Here is a 25706-nt window from a genome sequence, read left to right as displayed (position 1 = left end):
TAGTTATAATAGTTAGTACCTTATCAGTGTTCAGATGGTATATGCCAAAGATGCTGACAGGCTGCTGAAGATATCAGTCCACGGGGAGTCGAAAAAGATTTTGTATTGTCTAGATGCACTGATTAGGTAGACTGATACATGCAGCGGCCTTGGCACCATCAGCATAAAAACAGCCTATGCTCAGCGCACATATATTCATGTAGTAACACGGACGTTGTTCGGTTGAGAAAACAGTGACAAACTAAACAGTGCCATGCAAAAGTGTAGAAGTTTGATATTAGCTAAAGTAGCATTCTTTTGCAGTAATATGTCGTTTTTGAGAGAGTTGTTTCTTAAGCATAATAAATGTTTTTAAAAAAGGGCCCACATTTGGCTAGCCATTAGTCTAGCCTGGACAAAAACTTCTATCCTTTTCTCCATACTTCATGGTCTATGACTTATGTCACAGCTGATAAGGTACTAACTACTGAGAAGTATGACCAGACTATTCTTTTTTTTCTTGCATACTTCTGTCCAAGATGAGATCTCAAGTTGCTTTTGACCATCTTTTTTTTTTATTGTTTCACGATTATAAAGTCTCTGACAGGTACAAGGAGCTAAATAGAAATACTAGTTTAATTATTGAGATTTTGATTTCATCTTCTTTGTGTTATTCATGATGCACATGTTTTATTTTCCAGGGTTGACCTGGGAGGAGTGTATTGCTCAGTGTCCTCAGGGAGTCGTTCCAGCCTGCCACAATGCTGAAGATACAGTCACTGTCTCGGGTCCTCAGGTTAGACATTTTTAAAAGATTTCATTTTGACTGTGGTGGCAAGATAAGATTTAGTGACTCGTCTTCCTTAGGTGCAGCTCTTCTAGTGGTACAACTCTCCAGCTCTCTCATCCTTGTACCTTTGAAAAGCCCCGTGAACTAGTTTAAACACATTCTCTTTAAATCTTAAGGCAGACAAATTCTGTGGTTTGGAATTGTCTCATCCTCTGGATTCTCTGCTTTGCATTTCTTTTGTATTGATAAAAATCAACAACCTGGGTGTTTCGGCCTCTCTTATTATTTATGCCACGACAAAATGGTGTCAGCGGTGGGATTTGAACCCATGACCCAGAAGAGACCGAATAGCTGTATCACTAACAGTGCAATCAAACACATACTCTACTTGACAATTCTGCACCTAGTGAAAAAAATGTAACTAGATTTTTACTCTGCCACCATATTAAACGCATAAACAACCTGAATAATGCAGAGCCTGAGAGCAGTTAACCTGTTTGACAGCTTTGCAGTGTTCAGTTTCTTAACCTGTAATTATGTTGCTGATTTTGTGAACTAGAATATATATGAACTGTATTCTCAGTGTCTTTTTAATACCATAAAGAGAAATGCAGAAATTCTCACTCATTCATATTAGTGCAATTTAGTTTTCATTAGGAAACGTCTAGTACCTGATGAGTACTTTGAGCTGTTAGCATTTAGTCAAACTGAGAAAGTAACAGGGTTAATTAGAGTGAATGAAAGGCCTGCCTGTTCATGAGACAGTTAGATGAACTCTGTCGGTGTAGCGCTGTACATTTAGCAACATGGTGTTGCACACAAAAAGTGTTGCAACTGACCTTCGACCATGTTGAAACACAAAGTGTGTTCACTGTAAGTGACTGTGTGAAGCAAAAGTGATACAGAGCAAAAATCCACACCAAAGTGTTTCCTTGTGAAATATCAAGTTTGAGTTGCTTTAGATGGCAAAAAAATTCCTTTTCTCATGGCTTTATTATGAGTATTGGTTAAACGGTTTCTTCTTCACTAATTCACCATAAGTCTCCTTGGAGGAAGCATGTTACAACTGTGGTACCTGTATTAAAAGATAGTGAACGTCTCGTTTGTGTCCTTAAAATGCTAATGGAATGTATGTATCCCTTTATGCTTTAAAGCTTAATGCTATAGTTCAGATCTTTTTATGTAAGGTTCTGTGTAAAGATTATAAACAATTATTTTCTTACCTGTTGTAGATAGCTCTTTCAACTACCTCAATTTGAAATAGAGTTTAATTCTAATAGCTAATGTCTAATCAGAGTGGGGTCAAGACTAAAGTGGACTGCTGTCGCCTTAAAACAACAGCGGTTCATGTGAATTCTATATAATAAGTCTTTATATTTTCATCAGTTTTATCCAGCAGAAATATTATAATATTCTTTTAAGAAGTGCCGCTAAGAGGCTGCACAAAAAGTGCTACAACTAGTTGCTACTTTAAATAACCACAGAATTATATGTAATAATGGCAATTTAAAGGTTTTCATGAACCGCTCAGAAATTGTTTTTAGATTGGTGTTGTTCAAGATGGCAGCAGTTTGTTTTTGGTTTAAACTCCACTCAGACTAGCCATTATCTCATCAGTCGGGTCAGAATTAAACTCTATTTCTCCAAACTGAGGTCATTCAAAGAGCTATCTACAACATGTAAGACATTAATTGTTCTTAATCTTTTAAAAGAACCATATTTCAAAAGATATGAACTTTTGCTTTTAAGCACGTGTCTTGCACCAGGTCTAATAAGAGAGGTCACTTGATGTGTAGTTCATGTAAAGACCATAATTTGAACCTTGTCTGGTTGCTCTCATTTGTTTTGAGCATATAAACCTAGCTGAAGTCTTTAGAATGGCTCTACATTAACAATATACAAGATCTCAGAAGGCTTTACAATATGCCAGAACAATGTCAGGTTGTGTAGGTATAACAGAAACTTCACTAATATTTCTACTTTATATATGTGTTTTAACAAGTGTGTTTCTGTGTTTTTAGGAGGCAGTCAGTGCATTTGTGTCACAGCTGAAAGAACAAGGAGTGTTTGCAAAGGAGGTTCGTAGTGCCGGCGTGGCTTTTCACTCCTACTACATGGCCTCCATCGCTCCAAACCTGCTGTCTGCTCTACAGAAGGTACGATGCATCTCTCTGATTTATAGTGCATAAATTTACCCTGTTATACAACATTTGTTTTCGGGGTAGCAGACCATAATAGGATCAATTGTTTAATGTGTGTCTTTTGTTTGGTGTTAAAATTTGATGTTTTATACGATCTAATGTGCAGGTTATCAAGGAACCACGGCAGCGGTCGTCTCGCTGGGTGAGCACCAGCATACCTCAGGCTAACTGGCACACTGATCTGGCTCTGTATAGTTCAGCTGAATACCACGTCAACAACCTGCTTTGCCCGGTGCTGTTTCAAGAGGCCCTCAGTCTGGTGCCTGAGAATGCTGTGGTAGTGGAGATAGCACCTCATGCTCTGCTACAGGTATTTTTAGCATCTCGTTGAAAGACCATCAAATGTCTGGCTGCTTTTTCTGTGTCTCAGCTAGGAACTACTTGAGTAGTGTGTGTTGAACTTTAAAAAAAGACTGTATTTATGTTGTTTTAGTGGAAAAGAAAACAGTCTAAATGACAAAAATTTAAACCTTTTTTAATTTTAAATTGCCTGTTCAGACTTGCAGCCAAGCCATTCAAGCTGAAAATCAGTTAATTATTATCACCCAGCAAGTAGTTGGTTCATCCATCCATCCATCCATCCATCCATCCATCCATCCATCCATCCATCCATCCATCCATCCATCCATCCATCCATCCATCCATCACCACATATGGTTATAGTAGAGATCCTCAGACCTAAATCTCCTCAGCTACCTCCTCCAGCTAGTCTAGAAGGACCCTGAGGTGTTTCCAGGCCCACCATGAGAAATAACCTCTCCAGTGAGTCGTGGTTCTGCCTTCATTTCTGCTCTAAGTGGGACATGTCTGAAACGCCTCCCATGGAAGGCATCCAGAAAGCATTTTTACCAGATGTCCAAACAACTTCATCAGAGTCCTTTCAGTGCAGAGGAGCAGTGACTCTAAGCTCTTTCTAAATAGCCCAATTCCTCATTCTAACCCTAAGGGTCAGTCCAGCCATTCTGCAAAGGAAGCTCATTATTTTGGTCATTACCCATTGGTTATGACCATAATGGATGACTGGAATTCAGATTAATTATTAAATTGAAAACTTTGTATTTAAGCCAAGTTGTTTCTTCACCACTTTAGATTGGTACAGCGTTCGCATTAGGCAGACATAATCCCAATCTGACAATCAATCTCTTGCTCCGTTATACCTCCACTTGTGAACAAGACCTAAAGATACTTGAACTCCTCCATGGGACAGTCGCTCATTCCCAATCTGAAGTTGACAATCCACCCTTTTCTAGTTGAATACTATGACGTTAGACATCGAGATTCTAATCTTCATCCCACTTATCTGCACTTAGCTGCAAACCACTGCAGTGCCTGCTGGAGGCTCAATGAGGCCAACAGGAACACATCATTATCAAAAAACAGTGATTCAATTTGAAGCCCCAGAACTGGAGACTCTCTGCACCTTGGCTGCATCAAGAAATTTTGCCCATAAACATTATGAACAGAATTGGTGAATCTGGCAGAGTCCAACACCTATTGGAAATTACTTATTACTGGCAATGCAATCCAAGCACTCACTCCAGTTCTACAGAGACCAAATGACAATACTCTATAATCCTTTTCCTCCTTTTAAAAAAGAGTTAACTCCACCATGGTCTGCCAGTCCAAAGGCACTGTTCCTGACTTCCACTCATTGTTACACAGATGTGACAACCAAGTCAGCCCAATACACATAATAAGGCAAATATTTCTTCAAAATTGCTAAATAAATGGAGGTCCAGACCAGTTGACTGACACAAAGACATTTGAACTCCTGAACCTTAAATACATCTGTTTACCAGATTCCCTTTGGCTGTTGTACCATAAAAAAAGTTTTTGAGCCGAAGTACCATATATGTTTTATACATTACCCGTACAAGTTTTGGTTGACTGTTTTCACATATTTTCTGCGTAGGCCATCCTGAAGCGTAGCCTCAAGCAATCATGCTCCATCCTCCCATTGATGAAGAGAGGTCATACTAACAACCTTGAGTTCTTCTTCTCAAACATTGGCAAAATCTACATGAATGGGTAAGTAAATCCCTCAAACTGTCTTCATTTACTGATGTATTTGTGGGGTTTTGGTGAAAAGTATCTGTGTCATAATCTGTTCCTTTTCAAAACACATCTTAGTAAAATGAACATTTTTTAAAATTCATTTCTTTAGCATCAACTTGGATTCCAATACCCTGCTCCCACCGACGAGCTACCCTGTCCCAGTTGGTACCCCAATGATCTCCCCATTAGTGATGTGGGATCATGCCCAAACCTGGGACATCCCCAAAGCAGAACATTTTATCTACGGTTCAGGAGGCTCTAATTCTGCTACCGTCTACAACATCGGTAATAAATATACATTTGGATTAAAAGCACAGTACCCAACTTTTCAAAAAATAGTTAAAAAATCCTCATTCTTATTTGTTTTGACTCTCTTGTTGTGCTTGGTGTGTTTTTATTTTCTGTCCAATAACAGAGATAAACCCTGAATCAGACGACAACTATCTAACTGACCACTGCATTGATGGACGCGTTCTCTACCCTGCGACGGGTTACCTGATGCTAGCATGGCGAACCTTAGTGAGAAGCCATGGGGTTGTGATGGAAACAACTCCTATTACCTTTGAGGATGTGATCATCCACAGGGCTACCATCCTACCAAAGACTGGTAAGCCCATCAGGCCTTAGCATGGGTGATACGGGGCACATTCAAATGTGATCTACTAATTTTATCTATTTCCATCATTTTGTTCCTGTTAGGCTCTATTCAGTTAGAGGTGCACCTTATGCCTGCCACCAACAGGTTTGAGGTTTCAGAAAATGGAAACTTGGTTGTCAGTGGTGAGTAGTCTTTACACACTGTCTTGATCCATGGCGCCCCTGTACAGGGGTCTAAACGGGATCTGTATTTAAAGGGTCTGACTCTTTGCAATAGTAAGATGACTATTGTTTTGGTTTTTTTGTAACAATTATAGTGAAAATATTTTGTGTAGGATTATCCTATGTAGTTTTTTTATTTTTAATTTTATTTGATTTCTGGAGATCATCTCAGGACCCTAAACCTGTGGTATCCCGACCTGAACTTTGAGAACCACTGTTATAAATGTCTGAGTGGCTCTAAGATTTAGCAGTAACTACCAGCTACACTCATTAACAGCAGCCCTTCTCTTATGATCAAGGTACTTGTATCACTGTATAGTACCCAATGATCAGGTTATTAATTGGGGTAGAACTATGTACCTTTAAGAATCTGAATATTTGTTTGTTATGAGCATTTCTGTGAAGAGTAAAAATGACCAACATTAATTCAGACTTCAAATACAGGAGCATAAATTTATTAAAACAATTTAGCAATGGTTATGCACATATAGCTCAGTTGATTCAAATAATTAATGCTAGAAAAGATCAAACAAATCACTTATTGTTTAAAATGAGATCAAATCAAATATCCATCAAGCATTTAATCTAACACCTAAACATTAGTTGAATCCACTGAGAACAGGACAGGCTGTACAGAATGGGGCCAGAGCCCTCTTCTCTTTTCATGATGGAGTATAAAGATCTTCTGTGATTTTCTGGGACAGTCCAGAGATGTTAGTTCCCAAGAACTTTATTTCCAGAACAGCCACGTGGAACAAGTTTGTATGAAGTTATGTCCTCTTTTAGCTAGAATTACTAGAATCAACAAGGAGAAAAAAGGCTGGACAAAAATAAATCCTCTGTTAAATTTTTATCCAAATCAACTGGAAAAAAAACAAGCTGGGTGTAAAAAGTAAAAACGATCCACAAGGTTTTCTTTAGTTACAGTCAATCTTTCTTAGTGTTTCACATGTGATTTCAGGTAAGGTGAGCATTCTCGAGGATGCATCCCTAGATTCATTTCATAGTCATCTAAGTCAGCAAGTTGTGGAAGACAGTGACTCTGAAATGAAACTCAAGGCACATGATGTTTACAAAGAGCTCCGACTTCGTGGCTATGACTATGGGAAGGCATTCCAAGGCATTCTGGAGTCCAACAATGCAGGTAAAACTAATGTATGGTTTTGAATTACATTATACATGTAACTGTAAAGTGTATTTTTATATGCCCGTCCTAAGGCAGAACTTATTATGGTATACTGCTGACCATCTGTCTGTCTTTATGAGCTAAATTTATAACCCATTGACATAGAAATGTCAAACTGAACAGCTGGAAAATTTCATTGGTCAAAGGTGATCCTTATTGATTTCAAGATCACAAGTCAAAGGTCATGGTCACAGGTGACTTCTTTGTGAAAATCTTGTCTATGTTCAGCTTCACATCTGAGTAACATAGAAATGTCAAACCCTTTGTTCTCTTGATTATGCCTATTATGTACCATTAAGAGTACGCTTGTTTTTTAGGCACACTAACTTTTTGTTACACTCTACTACCGTGCATTTTGTTTGCTGATTAGCCCCTTTAATCTGACTGTTTTCCAGGAGACAATGGGAAGCTGCAGTGGACAGGAAACTGGGTGACCTTTTTAGATACCATGCTGCAGATGATTGTTGTCGGCCTGCAGGGTCGGAGTTTGCGTTTGCCAACCAGAATCCGCTCAGTTTGCATTGATCCAGCTGTACATCAGGACAAAGTGTGCGAGTACATGAATGGAATTCAAGGTTTGTTTAATTATAAAGTTCAAAATGTAATTTTTTAAAGGCTGAATTGTTCAAATCACAGTTAAAAGTGTGTGGCAGAGTTTAAATGATTTAAATATTCATAACCAAAATGTAAAGATGTTCCCCCATCAAAGTTACCTTTGTGTTTTTAATGTATTTTTGTCTTAATGCATGCTAAAGTGATAGTTCATAATTTTGAAGTGGAGTTCTGTGGAAAGATCTTTTCTGTTACAGATAGCTTTCTGAACTGCCTCATTTTGGAGCAATTGAATTTAATGCTTTGTTCCACTTACCTTTAAAGTTAGAGCAAGTCAGAAAACAAATAGAAATTGCTAATTATTGTTTCCAGTAACCTGGCTAACTCCAATTAGCAATACAACAACAACAACATGATTTCTGCATTCTATGAAACACTGTACCAACATGTTCACTAATAGGAATTGGATACTTCTGTGTTTAGGTGATTTACAGAGATACAAATCAACAAAAGTGAAAATAAAATATTTATTACTTCACTTGTAGCAACTTTTCTGGCTCATGTCAGTCATATTGGACTCTGAGGTCAGGGATAAATAGGAAGAGCAGATTTTCTGAGTTGGGATTATTACTTTCAGGGGCATTTTATTTCTTGTTTATAACATGGCACTCCAAAATTCTGACTTCAGAGTACAAACAGGTCACCACATCATTCTGACCAGATTGACAAGCTAACAGCTAGTCTGAGCAAAACCAAAGTGATTTGCTGCCGTCTCAAAACCACTCAAGCTTCAAAAATTCTATTGAATTTTATCCAAACATTGTTTGTTAAACCTTTAACTGCTGTTAATTCACATTTTACAGTTATTTGCCGTACATTTTATGATTTTTTTCCAAGCGCACAAAAGCAGCAACAACACCTAATTGTAGCACTTCCAGTACAGGCTGGGGCATTTTGTGCCAGAACATCATATTTCTGCTTGAATAACTGTGTAATATTAAACTGATGGTGATTTTCTTTTTTTTTTAAAGAGTGTTTGCACGAACTGCTAAAAAATGTTTTTCCTCTTTATAATCTTTCCACACCACACCACTTCAACAGATCAGAACCATTGTTTTAAGATGTTTTCCAGAAACATTTTTTTACTCAAGTTATAGTTCGTATGTGCAGAGTGTTACAAATCTGGCTGCCACAATTACTGTACATTCTGTCCTACTTGAACATTGATGGTTACTCTCTCTGACCCAGAGTAAAGTACTCTTACTGAACACAAGAGATTCGCTGGTACTGCTTTTTGTAATTCTTCAAACCTGAGCAGATTTTTTTTCTCTTCTGAACCCCTAGCTGTGCACGTTGGCGTAAACCGTTGCCTTGACAACATTGTTGCTGGTGGAGTCCAGCTCTCCGGTCTTCATGCCACAGTGGCCCCTCGTAGACAGCAGCAGCAGAGGTCCCCCACAATGGAGGAGTTTGTGTTTGTGCCCCATGTCCTGACAGAGTGCCTTACCACCAAGCCAAAACTTACAGAGCAACTGAGACTCTGCAAAGGTACAGACGAAATCATTGTACACTACTTTGGCCCGGTCCCACTACACCCTACGCCCCTCTATGAAGTGTTCACTCAGTCGAAGTGCACAGAAGGGTTCGTGTGCGCAGGTTACAAGCATGCAGACATTGGAGAATTAGGACAGTACGGGTTACGTCTTCGACTTGCGCCTCTGGGCCGTAACTGCGACATCCAACAGGGCGGGGCCGGTCCCTGTTTTGGTATTTTAAGAAGGTGCCAGTACATTTTTAAAAGTACAGTATAGGTATTTTTGCATTCTAAAGTCATTGCAGGAGATATTTGGCTGTTCAAATGTGTTTCGATATGACTTGTTGAATACGGAGCAAAGTTTGATAGTATTCACACCTGTACAGCAGAGTGAAACAAGAATTATTTCAATACTTTACATTTAAAAAAGTTTTCGTAACAGACGCAGCTTGTTCTGTCACCACTGCCATATTTCCACCTTTTAATTTAAAACCCTTTCATTATCAATAAAGATAATTTAAAAAAATGATAATTAAAACATCACATGCAGCAATGAATTGTGGGTAAATACTTTGCCAAAGTCCGCCTGAATGCGGGCTTAGCTTAGCCAAAGGGCGGTTGTAGTACGCAAAGTGGGCGGGGCTAAAGACCACTCCAGAGAATTGGGACACACTAAGCCCTCAAACCCTTCAGCATGAACGCACATTTGAATGACACAAGGGTGGAACGAGGGTGGAAGTGCGAGTATTGGGACCGGGCCTTAGAGTGCATTCCTTTGTCTGCTGAAAACTGTTCAACTTGAGCAATTTGACAGCAGAGAGCTGCAGTTCTAACCTCTTTCTGTTTGCGTGTGGGTATTAAAGTTGGCAGCTGCTTGTAGATACAACAAAGTGAGCATTTGTAGGCGCATTGAAAGCAAAAAGCTTGTATCACAGGAAAAAAACTTTATTCAAACAGCATATTGTTGTACAGACTAGAGCCACACAATCAGAGCTGCACATGAAACTCAAACATGAAAAACAAAACAAAGTCGGCAAAACACTAGATACTTTCACAGTTAGCTGAAAACAGTGTTTGGCAGTGAAATACTGAGTTTATGAATAACATTTGTTGCAGATCTGAGTACTACATTTACCCTACAAGATTGTTTTTTTTTCTCTCAAAACATTTCCCTCTGACCAACATACACATATCACTGAAACACCACCACAGACATTATCTTTATTTGTACAAGTGGATATTTTTCAGCTGACTTTATATTTACATAAAATCGAGATTGGATAAAGGCAGAGCATCAACCTTGCAATGCATCGAAAGTGAAAATGGTTGAAAGTAGTTTCTGTGGTGTGTTTTTCGGTCAAAGTCATAGACTTATTTTACTTTAGGACAAGAATCATAAAAAAAACTGTGATTGAGAGCAGCTTTATTGTGAATTTGGCCTTAATCAAATACGTGAGTAAACAGAGAAGCAAACAGGAAAACAAGCAATCAGAGAGATTACAAATAAAACACTATGATGCAGTTATTATGCAAACTGATGCATGATGTCGTCTACCAACATTTAACAACTTATTTTAAAAAAAATATTAAAAAAACTTAAGTTAATTAATTTTGGGAGAGTGAATTTAGTGCAGAATTTGTCAACTATGGACATGAATTGATCCAGTTGGAATTAGTGTGAACTTGATTTAACTTTGCAAATAAATATAAAATAACTGCATACTTTCCGTCTAGTTTTATTATACAAGTATATCCTCAGATGTTTGCATGAGTTTTCTCTCACTTTCTCCATTTAGGTTTAATCCACAAACTCCAGCTGAAGTTGAGTGACCACGGTGTCAAGCTGTCCATTCCCGGACTACAGGGGGTGTCGGATGATTCTCTTCCCATCCAAGACCTGACGAATCCCGACCTAGTGCGACTGCTGACCATCCTGTGTGGCCTGGAGCTGAATGGGAACCTTCACTCTGAACTGGAGCAGGTGGTAATAAAGGAGCAGGCCTGCCTGCTGCAGGACGGTCTGCTTCATGGTCTGCTAAATGACACGGCTCTCAGACACTGCCTGGACTTAACCATGGAGAACTGTACGCCTGGGAGGATCAAAGTCGTAGAAGTAATATATTAAACTGATTAAAAAAATTGACACATTTTATGGTTGAATGACTTGAATTAGTCACAAAACCTGCTCACCTGTTCTACTCCTGCTAGGCTTTGTCAAACAATGGTCAGCTCTTCTCTCGTGTGGTGCCCCTCCTCAACATTCAGCCAATGTTGCACGTGGACTACACTGCCACAGCGTTCAACCTGGATCTTCTGGCCCCCCACAAAGATGCCCTGGAGGAGCTAGCTGTTACTTTAGCACAGTGGAACCCTCTCACCCAACCAGCTCCTGGAGGACTGAGCTCAGGGGCAGACCTGGTAGTGTGTAATCACGCCTGGGGTCCTCTGAAGACAGACCCTGGACTGTTGGTGGCTAACCTGGTTTCTGCAGCAAAACAGCAAGGGTTTGTTCTCCTCCACACTCTGCTGAAGGGCGAGACGCTTGGAGAGACAGTGTCCTTCTTCACCAGCACGGCTCAGAACAGCAACCAGTCTGTTCTGCTCACACAGGTGAACGGATAAAAGTTCAATAAGCCAAAAGTGTTTTTTAAATCATTTAGGCACCAATAATCTTGATTGTGCAGCTTATAATAAGAGCTGTAAAAAGATTAATAAAAAAAACAAGAATTTAATTTGAATCTAAAAATCAGTTCATCTTATTAGAGTTACTGAGCTGAGCAGAAACAACGTCTGTGACGAAAAAGATGATATTTGTGTTTCTCTTACAGGCTGAGTGGGAGAAAGTGTTTTCCGAGGCCTCCTTGACCCTGGTGGCTGTCAGGAGGTCATTTTACGGCTCTGCTCTCTTTCTTTGTCGCCATAAGTCTCAGAGCAAACAGTCCGTTTACTTACCCGTGGATGGCGCTGACTTTATGTGGGTGGAAAAACTCAAGGTGGGTTGTGTGTTTAAATCTTTACTTACATGTCATTCATTAAAACAGCAAATACTCAGCCTCAGCTATGACAAGCTCTGTAAATGAGATTTCAGATTTCAAGTCAGTTTTTTATACATATTTTACAAGTAAAGTATTCTCTGGGCCCTTCACTACAAAAGCAGAAGAGATTATTTTCTGTTCTATTTATCTATATGAGGTAACTGTTTATGACCAGGTTGAGATCAATATTTTCTGAATCCACTGTAGATAATGTCAGAACCTGCTCTACCTTTCTTCCAGTTATCAACACAAATGTGACATTGGTAGTAATGCTCCATTGTCTATAAATAGACAAAAAGTTAATAAAGACATAAGCTTAATTTATTTAAGATCTATTGATATTTGTGAAGTAAATGTTTTGTGGTTTATTTTTGTGATATATTAATATTAAAAGTAGCACTGAACCAGTGAGTCGTTTAAATACTGGGTAAAGTGCAAAATTGGTGGGAAGCCTTGGCCAAAAATGGTTATGAATTCACTATTGTCAGCATTTAGAATGTGTCTACTTTCATACAATGATGTGCAGATAATGTATTTTATGTTTGCTTAGACAGTAAATACTTCAAGGCATTCTTGCTCATCAAAAACATGGTAATCCTTAAACGTTTCACAGTACTCACTGCTGAAAAAGTTGAAAAATGGGATGAAATGGTGAATGATGTCAAAGCACAAATGAGACACAATTGCTTCAAGACAATCTTTAGCCATGCTCAGATTGTTCTTCCTTTTTCATTTCTGTGTGTTCTTGATATCAACATTATTGCCTCCTCCATACATGCAGTTTGGGAAATTCAGGGTTCTTGTTAGAAAGGTCTGAACTGAGATTTTTTTTTATTTCTTTATAGATGAAGAAAACAAAATATCCAGTCGAATAGTGGAGACAGGGCCTTAGTTTGTCTTCTTTTGTTCCCATAACCTGAGTGGAAATACTACAGACCAGGACAGAAATTTGTTGAAAGTTCCTTAAAAAGGTTCAGAGTAGCTCTGTTTTTTAATCAAGTTTAAAGTCTCTTTTTTTGCCAGTATGGAGTACACAAACGTTTAGAATTCTTGGATTTATTCATTATTAATTATTGAAATACTGTTTTATTTATATATATATATATATATATATATAATGCTCTGATTTGGGAGGAGGCCCAGAGGAAGACCCAGGACACGCTGGAGGGACTATGTTTCTCGGCTGGCCTGGGAACGCCTTGGGATTCCCCCGGAGGAGCTGGCCCAAGTGGCTGGGGAGAGGGAAGTCTGGGTCTCCCTGCTTAGGCTGCTGCCCCCGCGACCCGACCCCGGATAAGCAGAAGATAATGGATAGATGGATGGATGGATGCTCTGATTTGATCAAATGCACTGATTTGGTTCTGTGTGGATCTGTGGAACAGGCACTGATGGCAGATTCGTCAGACCATCAGGTGTGTTTGACTGCCTCTCATGCCTACAGTGGGGTTGTGGGAATGGTCAACTGTCTTCGCCAGGAACCAGGTGGTGACCGAATACGGTAAGGCATATACTCTTTTATAAAGAATATGCTTTTAAAATTTGCCCTCAAAACAATTGTAGATGTTACCTTAAAAAAAAGAAACTCCCACCACTTTCGTAGCCATTACTGTTAGAAATTAGACACACAAGCCTTGATTCACTAAAAGTACAAAGTTTTTGCTTCAGCTTTTATAGATTGTTTGCCCCCACTCTCTGCACTTTCTCAGTCTTACTCACAAAGTAAATGGTACTAATTATATGCTGGTACAAAAATGCCCAATTCAGCAGATGTAAGCAGTTTGTACTCTTTCTGCATCAGATCACAGTTGTTCTCAATATGACCTTTTGTAACAAACACAGCAGGCACAAAAGAGATAGAGAGACAAAAGAGAGAAAGGTTTTCCCACAAAGAGCTCCATGTTTTAACAGATGGAATATAGAGACACTCCTTAAAACTGCATGAACAGCCTCTGACTGTATCAGGGAGGAATCACATTCAGGGTGGCATTTCTAAACCAATAAGGGACATTTTGTGCTTTCTGTGCCATCATTACATCCTATTGTTTTCCCCTAATGATAAAAAAAGGTCTTTGGTTTCCATCCTGGACCAGGGAGGGCTTACTGGGACCTCTCTCCTCCAATGAGGAGGGTCAGGAACCCCCTCTTCCCCTCAGTGTGGCTGCAGACCAAGATGGACTTTACTCAATGCCCCTGAACCATGATGTGTGAAAAATACAGATTTTATTTACAAAGTTTATTATTTAGGGTTCTGTTTGTTAACCTCTGGATAGGCAGCACTCTCTAAAATGTTTTGTAATAATATGGTGTTGTGTTCTGAGTGTAAAACAACATTAACTTGCGTTTTCCACACTTTTTTGAGGACTTAATCATAGGTGCAAGGATGTGTGATATAAATCACTGGGTTAAATGATGAATTTTACTTTTTCTGACATATCTGCCCTGTTTTCGTAAAGGCAGCAGTGCCGCTGATTGCTACTATTCTTCTGTTTTGTCTTATGAGTCAAATTTATCATCTGCTCTCTTTGGACACTTTTCACACTGACTGTCATTTACATAAGCATGAGCAATTATTTCTTCTAAATGCTGCATAATACCTCATTTAAATGTGAGCAAACAGTTCAGAGAAATACTGTTTGGTTGGCAGCACAGTTTGAGGCGCACATCTGTCTTTGGGAAGGGTTTGAGAATTAGACGGTTAGAAAAATCTAAATTATTCCTGATTAATTTATAACCGTCACAAACACTGCTCACAATCTTTGGTAAATCAGGACATTAATGTACAACGAAGAATAAGTACATTTTTATTTGCTGCTATTTTACAATAAATCTGTTTTTTGTTTGTTTGTATTTCCAGCTGCATGTTTGTGTCCAATCTAAGTGGGTCCTCAGCCTCACCAAGCCTACAGCCTGGCCATGCATCTGTTCAGTCGCTGTTAGAGGGAGACCTGGTTCTGAATGTGTTCAGAGACGGACAGTGGGGAACCTTCAGACACCAGCTGATCTCTCATGGTATCAAAACAACAAAACAGAGCTTATTTTACCACTACAGTGATTTTCGAATTGACTCATTTTTGTGGATTTTGTCGCTGTCAGATCTGAAGGAAGAGTTGACAGAGTCTGCATACGTCAACGTGTTGACTCGAGGTGACCTGTCTTCCCTGCGCTGGATTGCTTCCCCACTCCAACACTTTGTTGCCAGCAAACCCAACGTGGAGTTGTGTCATGTCTACTACAGCTCGCTCAACTTCCGGGATATAATGCTGGCTACCGGCAAATTGCCACCAGATGCTATTCCAGGTAACAATTGTTTCAAGCCGGTGAGGAAGTCTTTCGCTTTTTTGGCTGTTTCCTGGATGGTCTAGTCAATATTATTGGGCCAAATAAGTAATAAGCACAGAATACTTTGATAAATAAATTCAAAATTGTTGTTTACTGATTTCATTTAAAAGCCTAACATTCCTTGAAACAATGCATACTGCCTGCTCTTTCATGTCAGAGTTTTAGTCTAAAATAATCTCATGATAAGAAATAAAGTGTTTGTCAAACACTGAAATAACATTATGCCTGATATCATACAATACTGCAATATCTTATGTGATCTGTTAGCACTTGATGTATGTGTTGTGAATGACTCTCAGCTAATAACACATCAAATTTTACCTCATTATTTATAAAGTTGGCTGAGTTTCTGCATTTTTTGTGTTTGCTAAGATTGCTCTGCTGTGGTGGCCATCCTCAATTAAATTAACTCGAAAATCAATCAGTTTTAGATGTACACCCAGTGGTTACATTATAAAAGTTGTTGTAAAAATATCTGTTCATCAGGTATTTTGCTAATGGTACAAGCAAACGAACACACACATACACGCATACGTCTGTGTTTCTGCCCTTATTAGGTCCATGTGTTGACTTCCATTCATTTCTGTAGCCTAACTAACCCTGACCATTACCCTAAACCTAACCATTACCAGTACCAGTACCGTTACCCTAACCTAAACTCAGTTCACACCTTAGTCTTAAACCCAACCCCTAATCCAAAAATGGCGTTCCACCGTATAAAGACCGGCCTTGAGTCCCCAAAAAGACTACTAGTCCTGACAAGGTATGTGTGTTTACCCAAAAAAGGTCTAAAAAGGTAACAAAACCCAGGTACACACACAGACAGGTCTGGTAGCTGCATGTTGGTTATGTAGTGTCAGGAGAGTGGGGCGTACTATGGCTGCAACAGCTTCAAAAGGTGACGAACACCTACTTTCTCCACTACTGGTCATCCAAAGTATAAATTCAGTCACGTGTTCTGTAATCCTTAATGTCTTATCGCTGTCCCAAGGAGTATCATCTAAAGTGGGTTGTGTAGTTGTGTACATAATTAAATTGGTGGTATTGAATGTAGGTCCATTGCTGTTGCCCAAGAATTACCTGAACTGCAGATATTAAAAATAGCTACTAAGATGCTCTGTTTTGTATTTTACTAAAAAAAAAACCTTTCATTTTAGCACATAACATCAGAACGTACAGTTTTTGCCAGCACCATGTCAGTATGTGTTACTCCCAGAGAAGTCATTTTTCCTGTTTGTTCTAATGTGTGCAGGGGACCCAGCTCTGCAGCATTGCTTGTTGGGGATGGAGTTTTCTGGTCGTGACCCCAAAGGTCAGCGTGTGATGGGGCTTCTGCCTGCTAAAGGTCTGGCAACAACTGTGGATGCAGATAAGCAGTTCCTCTGGAAAGTTCCTGTCACCTGGTCAGTAGTACTTTTTTTTTTAAAAGATCTTTCGTTAATGTGCTTTAAAACTTTGCTTTTCATTGTTTGAGTAAAACTCAAATAGCTGTTGTCTAACTGTGTAAGACTGTATGATAACTTTAAATGTGTAATTTGAGTGTGAATTTAAAAAAAAACAACCATTATTTTATTGAAGAATCACCTGAGCTTCAGCACATAAACATCTTTTCCTCCTGCATACATTCACACATGCCTAGTTCCTGAAACCTGTTTATATAGTATATATGCATTTACTCACATCAGAAAGTAACATTTTAAAGTTTATACCATCAGTAGCTCCTTTATAGATAGATAGATAGATAGATAGATAGATAGATAGATAGATAAATGGTTGCTTGGTAGCTCAGTTGGTTAACACTGCAGCCTCTCTGGGTGGCCTGGTTTCTTTTCACAGGCCAGAAAGCTAACTGGACACACTCTGCATTGGTCCAGGTGTGAGTGTGTGAATAGTTGTTTGTTTTTATCTGTATATGTGTGTGTGTGTGTGCAGGACACTGGAGCAAGCAGCCTCGGTGCCGGTGGTCTATGCCACAGCCTACTACTCCCTGGTGGTCCGTGGAAGGCTTCGCCCCGGTGAAACAGTTCTGATCCACTCAGGGTCGGGGGGAGTTGGTCAAGCGGCCATCGCAATAGCACTCAGCAAGAACTGCAGAGTTTTTACTACAGTGGGTTAGTATGCAGCAGTCATACATACAGTAACAGCTCGAGTGTTCTGTGAGGTATTTTAATTTAATTTCCTATTAGAAGTCATTTTGTCAGTTGTTAAATGTGTTATCCAATTAAAAGCTCAAATCATATTATTATAAATGTAACATATTGCAAGTATTTTGCCCTGATGTTTCACAATTATAAATCATATTAAAATAGAGAAATGGCATTTTCTACAAAACTGCAGCGTGAATGCTAAGGGCTAAATGACTTTGCTGAAATTTGTTGAAGAATAAATTTTGAACAGATCTGTTCAAATTCAAACAAGCAGAAGTGAGGAGAAAATCAGCAAAACCAAAAGCTAAAAACTAAAATTAGCAAAACAACATCTAAAAGCTAAAACTAGCAAAAACGTTCATAAAAGCTAAAATTAACAATACAGTAGCTAAACGATAACATTTGCAAACCCGTAGATGGAAGCTAAAACTTGCAAAACAGTTGCTAAAAGTTTAGAACTTGCCAACCATAGCTAAATGCAATAAATAGCAAAACACAAGCTAAAAGCTAAATTAGCAAAACCATGGATGAAAACTAAAATGAGCAAAACGGTAAAATCTGAAATTAGCTCAACATTAGCTAAAAACTAAAATGACCAAAACCGTACCTTTTTTAAAGCGCAAATGATCAAAACTGATCAGAAAAATGGAGCTAAAAGTTAAAATGAGTAAATTTGTGGTTAAAAGTTAAAATGAGCAAAGCAGTAGTTATAAACTAAATGTTGCAAAACTGTAGCTAAAAGCTCCAATGAACACACTTGTAAATAAAAGCCAAATGTGGCAAGAGTGTAGCTAAATGCTGAAATTGGAAAAAAAAATGTGTCTAAAAGGTAAAATTTGAACAATTGTGGTTAAAGCTAAAATGCTCCAAATGATATCTAAAAGATAAAAGGAGTATAAGAAGACAAAAATAAAGTAAGTATGCTGAAGCTGATTTCAGAGAACAATGTTTTTAATGTATTTAATGTATTAATGTATTTCAATGGGAAAAACTTTGTAGAAAGTATAAAACCTACAAATATTAAAGGCAGCATGCTATTTGCAATCGAGCTGAACGTCTTGATATATATATATATATATATATATATATATATAATATTTCTTTACATATATCTAATGTGAAATATCTGTGTGTTTAAAAAAGGCTCATCAGGGAAGCGGGCCTACCTGCAGCAGAGGTTCCCTCAGCTATCAGCTGAATCCTTTGCGAACTCCAGAGACACCTCTTTTGAGCAGCACGTTCTGCTCCACACGCAGGGCAAAGGTTAGACCCTTCCAGTTTTGTTTTTAGTTTGTTTCTTGTTTTTTTTTAAATAAAAATTCTGTGCTTATTCGCGAGAGCAAATTGTAGCTGCAGTAGTTAGCTGTAGCTCTTCCCGTGCAGCCTGGCACTTCCTGCAGAAATTTTAAAACATTTCTGCCAAAATAATTTTGTAATGTAAAACTGACGGTGATGTAAAAGTAAATCAAAAAGCGTTTGCACGAACTTTTAATAAATTTAGAAGGTTGGAGTTGTTTTAAGATTTATTTGAAGGTGGCCCACTCGGCCTAGCTGTTAGCTAAAAATGAGAAAAAGCAAAAAGTTTAGTTCAGCAGCAATAAAGTGGACTGTTAAAGACAAAAGTTAAGGACAAAACAATACAACAACAGAGAATATATTGGGGCGTTTTAACCTTTATTGTTTCCTGATGTGAATTATTTTGATTTTTCCCCAAATTCCCTTTTTCCCCTAATTGCCATAAAAGGACAGCAACAAGCAGCTAAGTAAGTAAAAGAGAAAAGCTTCTCTCAGAGAGAAGCTGTTCCTCATCTCAGAGGATGTTTTTTTTTTTTGTGCCATCCATTTTGTCATTGAACTGCCAGTTTCCATCGCCAGCATACATTGTCAGGTACTACAGGCGAGTTTAGTCACCTCCAATCATTGCGCTCTACATCACTACATAAAGTACGAACTTGACAAACCAGATTCCCCAGATGATCTGGGATTTCGGGGGCGCTGTTAGGAGCCAGCTGGGTCAAGCCTGGCCTTCTGGATTGTTTAGTTGGGCTTGTAAAAAGGTTTTATGTTAACTTGACCTGCTGGTAGAACAGTTCAAACCCTGAGAAGGTTGCAGCATTTCAGGATTCTGAGTATTAGCTTTTTATGTTGTTTTTCTTTCTTGGCATATTACAATTTTAATCTAATTTGGTGAAATGAACTGTTTTTGATACCACATAATAATTTTGCATTTCATAATGATGACATGCAGAATCACTTGACAGGTAATAGTTTCCATCAAATGACTTTGGGATTCAGCACTTTACTTTTCATACAAAGAATCTTTATTCTTTACGAATTACCATGAAGACCAGAATTCCAAATGTTTGCAGTTTCATGTAAAAGTTTTTTTTCCATGACAGGATCTGTGAACAAGTAATCATTTTGTGTGTGCAGCTCTGATGTACGTAACTCGTGTTTTTGTTTATTTGTCTTTCAAAATACCAAAAACAAAAATCCGCCTCATTTCATTACATTTGAAAACTTTACGTGCCAGTTGTTGTTTTAAATTATAAGATTATTCCCTGAAAATAAATATTGTTCGAAGCTTCATTTGTAACATGTCGTGCATGTTTTAGGTGTGGACGTGGTATTAAACTCTCTAGCCGAGGAGAAGCTGCAGGCTAGTATTCGCTGCACCGCCAGGCATGGACGATTCTTGGAGATTGGCAAATACGACCTTTCCAACAACTCCCCACTGGGTCAGTAGGAAACTTATAGCAGCTCTCATTTTACATCTGGCTCTATATATTTATCACCTGCCACCAGAGGCAAAAAGCTAAAAATGTTTGTCCACATTTGTGTGTTTGCTTGTCTTTATCACATATATTCAACGAGCTACACAACATCTTTGCTTAAAACTTTGGCATTAATGGTTGGAGTCACCACTCCCTGTCTGTTCGCAAAATATCTCATGAACCACTTGACGGATTTTAATTAAACTCCCAGAAAGTAATTATTGGACATACATTTACAACTGATTAGGTTTCGGAGTCAAACCTGATTCAAGATGGCTTCCACAGCAAAGCAGTTTTAGCAAACACAAAAATTACAATATCTCAGTCAGTTTTACAGATATTGAATTAATATCTGGTGTGTTAGAAGCTGAGAGTCATTCTCAACACACGCTCCAAGTCCTAACCTATCTCACAATGTCACATGAAATATGTACTTTAAATAATAGTTATTTCCAAGATTTGACTAACTCGGCTGTAATTTTGTCATTTCTCAACATAAGAATATCTTAAAACCTCTGGCATGAACAGCGGAGGGTGATATGCTTTTAATTAAACTTGCATTTACATAAAAGAAGGCCTTTATTTATTGAGGAAACAGGACACTGGAGATTTAAAATGTTTTTATAAAGTGGAGCCTGTCAGTGAGACAGTTTTGTAAAAATGACTGTTTTGCTGTGTCGATGACTTTGAGTTGGCAGCACCAGTCAACGCTGAAATTCATCATAATGTCTTTTTGTTGTTGTGAACGCTGCAGGCATGGCATTTTTCCTGAAGAACGTGGCCTTCCACGGCATCCTGCTGGATGCTTTGTTCGAGGAAGGAAACAGGGAGTGGGAGGAGGTGTCCCAGCTTTTACAGGAGGGCATCACAACAGGTGTCGTTCAGCCTCTCCAGACCACCGTCTTTAAACGGGACAAAGTTGAGCAGGCATTCAGATACATGGCCCAGGGCAAGCACATCGGGAAAGTCCTTCTGCAGGTTCGTTTACTTTCTGTCTGGGACTGGGTTAGGTCTTTCCCCGTCACAAATGCGTTTTTCGGATTGTCCCGTCACAATAAAAAAGGACAGTAAGAGTCTGCTCTTTCCCCGCAGATCCGCTCTGAGGAGCCGGGCGCAGCCCTTCAGCCTGCCTCCCCTCTGACTCTTCCAGCTATTTGTCGTACTTTCTGTCTGGCGTCTCGCTCCTACATCATCACCGGAGGACTTGGGGGTTTTGGCCTGGAGCTCGCTCAGTGGCTGATTGAACGAGGAGCCAGCAAACTGGTGCTGACGAGTAGATCAGGCATCAGGAACGGTACAACACAAGATTCTAGGCTCAATAAAAAGAAAAAATATGGAATGATGTTGTTTTATTGCAAAATGCAGGCATACAGAAACAGTAAAGCAAATGATCTCAGTTTAAAATTGTGGCATCAAAGGCAGCGGGCGATATGCGTTCCTGCAAGTAATACTAGACCTTTATTATTAATGTGCATTGTTAAATACTTATTATATTTGTTATTCAAGGCCACTTCATATCTTCTTTTAAGAGTGTTGGCATACTGTTTTACTTTGTTTTATTTTTTTTTCAGGGTACCAGGCAAAACGGGTCCATGAGTGGCAGAATCAAGGTGTTCAGGTGTTGGTGTCCTCGAATGACGTCAGCACACTGAAGGGAACAGAGCAGCTAATAGCTGAGGCGTGTACACTGGGCCCAGTGGGAGGTGTCTTTAATCTAGCCATGGTAACTTAACAAACTATTACCTTTTCACAGTTCCACATGTAAAGATTACTCTAAATTAGCAGTATATGTTTGCTGTTTTGGCTATGTTTTGGGTAGTGTGCATGGGTTTGCTCCGATTTCCTCTTACAGTCCAAAAACATACATGTAAGATTGATTGGTGTGATTTAAAATTGGCCCTAGATGTGATAGTGTGTGAGTGCATGGTTATTTGTCTGCATCAACAAAAATAATTATGGATGAAGGTACTCCATTAACTTCCATTCCCCAAAATTGAACTCAAAATGTTCATTTATTTGGCGCTGCCATTTTGTATTTGTGGAGCCAGAGTTTGCGCACAACAGTGTGGGGCTGACCCTCGAGCCAAAGGTTCCTCCTACACAGCTCACTAATAGGCTGTGAAACTGTCAATCACATTGTAACATGATACTTTTTAAAGCCTCAAATAATGAATTACAAATAAGCATATATTTTTTTTAAAAATGCATATTTGAGCTACATGAATCAACAAAAATAAACACCTGAAAATCCTTAATACAAATATAGTTTTAATTTTTGGTCAGGAACATGTTCCACTCATTTACATGAAGGGTGGGACTTTGGAAATGTACTACAGCGAGCAACTAGGAGACGCTCGTCCTTTGTGGCTTCAACTTCTGGTTTCTGGTCCTGTCTCTAGTTATAATGTCTCTCGATGTTTGTCTCTGTGTGACCCTGTGATGGACTGGTGATCTGTCCAGGGTGTCCCCCGCCTCTCGCCCTATAACTGCTGGGGATAAACACCAGCTCCGTGACCTGGAACAGGTTTAAGTGCGTAAAGGAAATGAATGGACAAAGGAATGAGTTTATTTTTACAACCTGGTCTATAGCAGCGATCGATATCTGTCTTTCCTGCATGTGTTATTCTTGTGAGGACTTGTTCTCATGGGTCTTACTTTGTTTCCATTCTAAAGAAAAACTTCAGTAATATGTGTTTCATTGTCAGGTGTTGAAAGATGGAATGTTGGAGAATTTGACTCCTGAGCTTTTCCTTGATGTGAACAAACCGAAGTGTGACGGCACCATGAACCTGGACAAGTGAGACACACATACACACACACACTTACTTTTCTCTGTATCACCCAGTAACTGTAAAGTAGAGAAGCTGTAAAGCTATCTGTAAGCTATCTGTAAAGAAGATTTCTGTGTGTTGATGCAGTTATTTCCATTCTCTCCTCAGGGTGACAAGAAAAACATGTCCAGACCTTAAGTATTTTGTGGCCTTCTCCTCAGTCAGTTGTGGCCGTGGAAACGCTGGACAGAGCAACTATGGTTATGCCAACTCAGTCATGGAACGTGTGTGCGAAAAACGCCGCTATGACGGTTTTCCTGGATTAGCGATCCAATGGGGTGCCATTGGGGATGTGGGTGTTGTGCTGGAGACAATGGGCGGTAATGACATAGTGATCGGTGGTACCTTACCGCAGCGCATCACATCCTGCCTGGAGGTGCTCGACTTCTTCCTGAACCAGCAGCAGCCAGTGATGTCTAGCTTTGTACTGGCAGAGAGGAATGTAGTAAGAAACGAAGCAGGAAACCAGAAAGACTTGGTGGATGCTGTTGCTCACATTCTGGGTGAGGGGAAAAAAAATCAAAGCTAACAATTATGTAAAAATGTTAGGGTTTTTTGTTATTCCCGATCAGAGGGCATAATTTTAATGCTCCTAGAAGAAAACATGCTGATTTGGTAATAGTTATTTAATTCAGTAAGGTTAAGTCATACTGATAACAGCTAATTTGCAGAAATGATGAAAGATGAGTCAAAGAAAGCTGTTCTTATCTCGTTTGTTTTTGTTTCTTGTTTTAAGAAATGCTGAAGTGGAGCTCACATTCTGTCTGTTGTGCCTTTTACCCACAGGTGTACAGGATGTGAGCACTCTAAACCCTGATGCCTCGTTGGCTGACTTGGGCCTGGACTCGTTGATGGGCGTGGAGGTTCGCCAGGCCCTAGAGCGAGACTATGATATTGTCATGGCCATGAGGGAGATCCGCCATCTCACAATTAACAAGCTGCGAGAGCTGTCCAAGAGCAAGCCAGAAGGATCAAATGGTATTAAGAGCGACTGTTTACCTGTTCAAATAATACTTAGTACAGCTAGTTACAGCAGTAAAACTTAAGTATTTGATTTGTCATTTCGTCAATGTAGCATGTGTGATTGAGAGGATTCTGGTAGAGAAAAACTCTAAAGTTTTATAATTTCTTATTGAAGGATACTTTAGTTTTGTGTTACTTTGTAAAACTTGCAAATACAGAAGGAAAAAAATATGTAGATTTTGTCAACCTAATTTCAACTTTCTAGAGTCTCACGAAGCTGCAGCCAAGAAGGATGGCGTTCGCTCTGTGTTGGCGTCTGATGTGACTGAGTTATTAGTCAACCCCGATGGTCCCACGGTGATACCCCTCAACAAGGTTCAGAACCAGGAGAGACCATTGTTCCTGGTCCATCCCATTGAAGGCTCCACTGCTGTGTTTAAGAAGCTCGCCTCCAAGCTCACGATACCTTGTTATGGCTTACAGTGCACCAAAGGTACTTCTGCATACTGTTATATGAGCCTGTAAAATGGTGTACTTTAGTTCACATGACTGTAGCTTGAAACACTATCTCTGACTTTAACTTTGTATCTCAAAAATTGTCATACTCTGAATACTCATTTTTAGTTGTCCAGCACTTTTCAAGCTTGTTTGTTTACACAGATCAGTGTCCAACAAATTTGATTTATTTGTCCTCTTCACTAGCTGCTCCTCTGGACAGCATCCAGTCGTTGGCAGCCTACTATGTGAACTGCATTAAACAGGTTCAAAAGGAAGGGCCGTACAGAATTGGTGGCTACTCTTTCGGTGCATGCGTGGCCTTCGAAATGTGCTCCCAGCTGCAGACCCAACATCGGTCTGTGGAGTACCTGTTCCTGTTTGATGGCTCACACTCCTACGTGGCAGCATACACAAAGGTTAGACAAGACAGCTAATACACCCATGCATCACTGAGTTCACAGTTTGATTTGTTGTTTCTCGTATTCAAACACATCATTTTTTTATTCTTTCAAGCGCAAGGCAGACCAAGTCAGGAAGCGTGAATTGCAACATACATAAAATGAATATGAACTTTTAACAAAGCAGGAACAACCAGATTAAATGAAAAAAGCTCCAACACTGTAGTAAAACCAGCAAAAAAAAACAAAACAACAGTTTCACTCACCACCAATGATTATTTGAAAACAAATGTGCCCTTCTGTCCTTCTGGATGAGTTTTTAATGATTTATCCATGTTTTTCCAACGGTTTTCATGATGATCCCCGCCCTTAGACGACCCTCTGTGTTTATTGTGTATGTTCAGATTTTAGTAAACAGCTAAAGTTCTTATAGCCTCTTAAATCCCACTCCATAAAGCCGAGTGGATCAATCCCAGTTGTAAACTGTTAAAAAAGATCACCTGAACATTTGGACCTCCTACTAACTAAGTCCAGATTTTTATTGATTGAACATTTTGAACAACCACCTATATATATATATATATATATATATATATATATATATA

The 25706-nt window shown here is 39.1% G+C and overlaps 1 protein-coding gene across 1 annotated transcript in view; it reads left to right on the top strand.

Moving 5' to 3' along the window:
- Window positions 1-25706, top strand: part of fasn (fatty acid synthase) — a 46424-nt gene that overhangs the window by 13031 nt on the left and 7687 nt on the right. The window contains exons 12-39 of the mRNA XM_017437049.3: window positions 681-775; window positions 2791-2925; window positions 3077-3280; window positions 4883-4998; window positions 5135-5310; window positions 5441-5632; window positions 5725-5805; window positions 6806-6988; window positions 7426-7605; window positions 8927-9130; window positions 10913-11229; window positions 11325-11726; window positions 11945-12109; window positions 13534-13649; window positions 15006-15160; window positions 15245-15448; window positions 16743-16893; window positions 17423-17601; window positions 18781-18900; window positions 20253-20375; window positions 21166-21389; window positions 21504-21705; window positions 21983-22134; window positions 23117-23208; window positions 23351-23745; window positions 24029-24220; window positions 24471-24698; window positions 24908-25119. Of these exons, the coding sequence (XP_017292538.1) occupies window positions 681-775; window positions 2791-2925; window positions 3077-3280; window positions 4883-4998; window positions 5135-5310; window positions 5441-5632; window positions 5725-5805; window positions 6806-6988; window positions 7426-7605; window positions 8927-9130; window positions 10913-11229; window positions 11325-11726; window positions 11945-12109; window positions 13534-13649; window positions 15006-15160; window positions 15245-15448; window positions 16743-16893; window positions 17423-17601; window positions 18781-18900; window positions 20253-20375; window positions 21166-21389; window positions 21504-21705; window positions 21983-22134; window positions 23117-23208; window positions 23351-23745; window positions 24029-24220; window positions 24471-24698; window positions 24908-25119 (5195 nt within the window). The remainder of the gene's footprint in view (window positions 1-680; window positions 776-2790; window positions 2926-3076; window positions 3281-4882; window positions 4999-5134; window positions 5311-5440; window positions 5633-5724; window positions 5806-6805; window positions 6989-7425; window positions 7606-8926; window positions 9131-10912; window positions 11230-11324; window positions 11727-11944; window positions 12110-13533; window positions 13650-15005; window positions 15161-15244; window positions 15449-16742; window positions 16894-17422; window positions 17602-18780; window positions 18901-20252; window positions 20376-21165; window positions 21390-21503; window positions 21706-21982; window positions 22135-23116; window positions 23209-23350; window positions 23746-24028; window positions 24221-24470; window positions 24699-24907; window positions 25120-25706) is intronic.

Source organism: Kryptolebias marmoratus, linkage group LG17 (assembly GCF_001649575.2).
Source record: "Kryptolebias marmoratus isolate JLee-2015 linkage group LG17, ASM164957v2, whole genome shotgun sequence".
NCBI lineage: Eukaryota > Metazoa > Chordata > Actinopteri > Cyprinodontiformes > Rivulidae > Kryptolebias > Kryptolebias marmoratus.
This window is presented reverse-complemented; position numbering and strand designations above follow the sequence as displayed.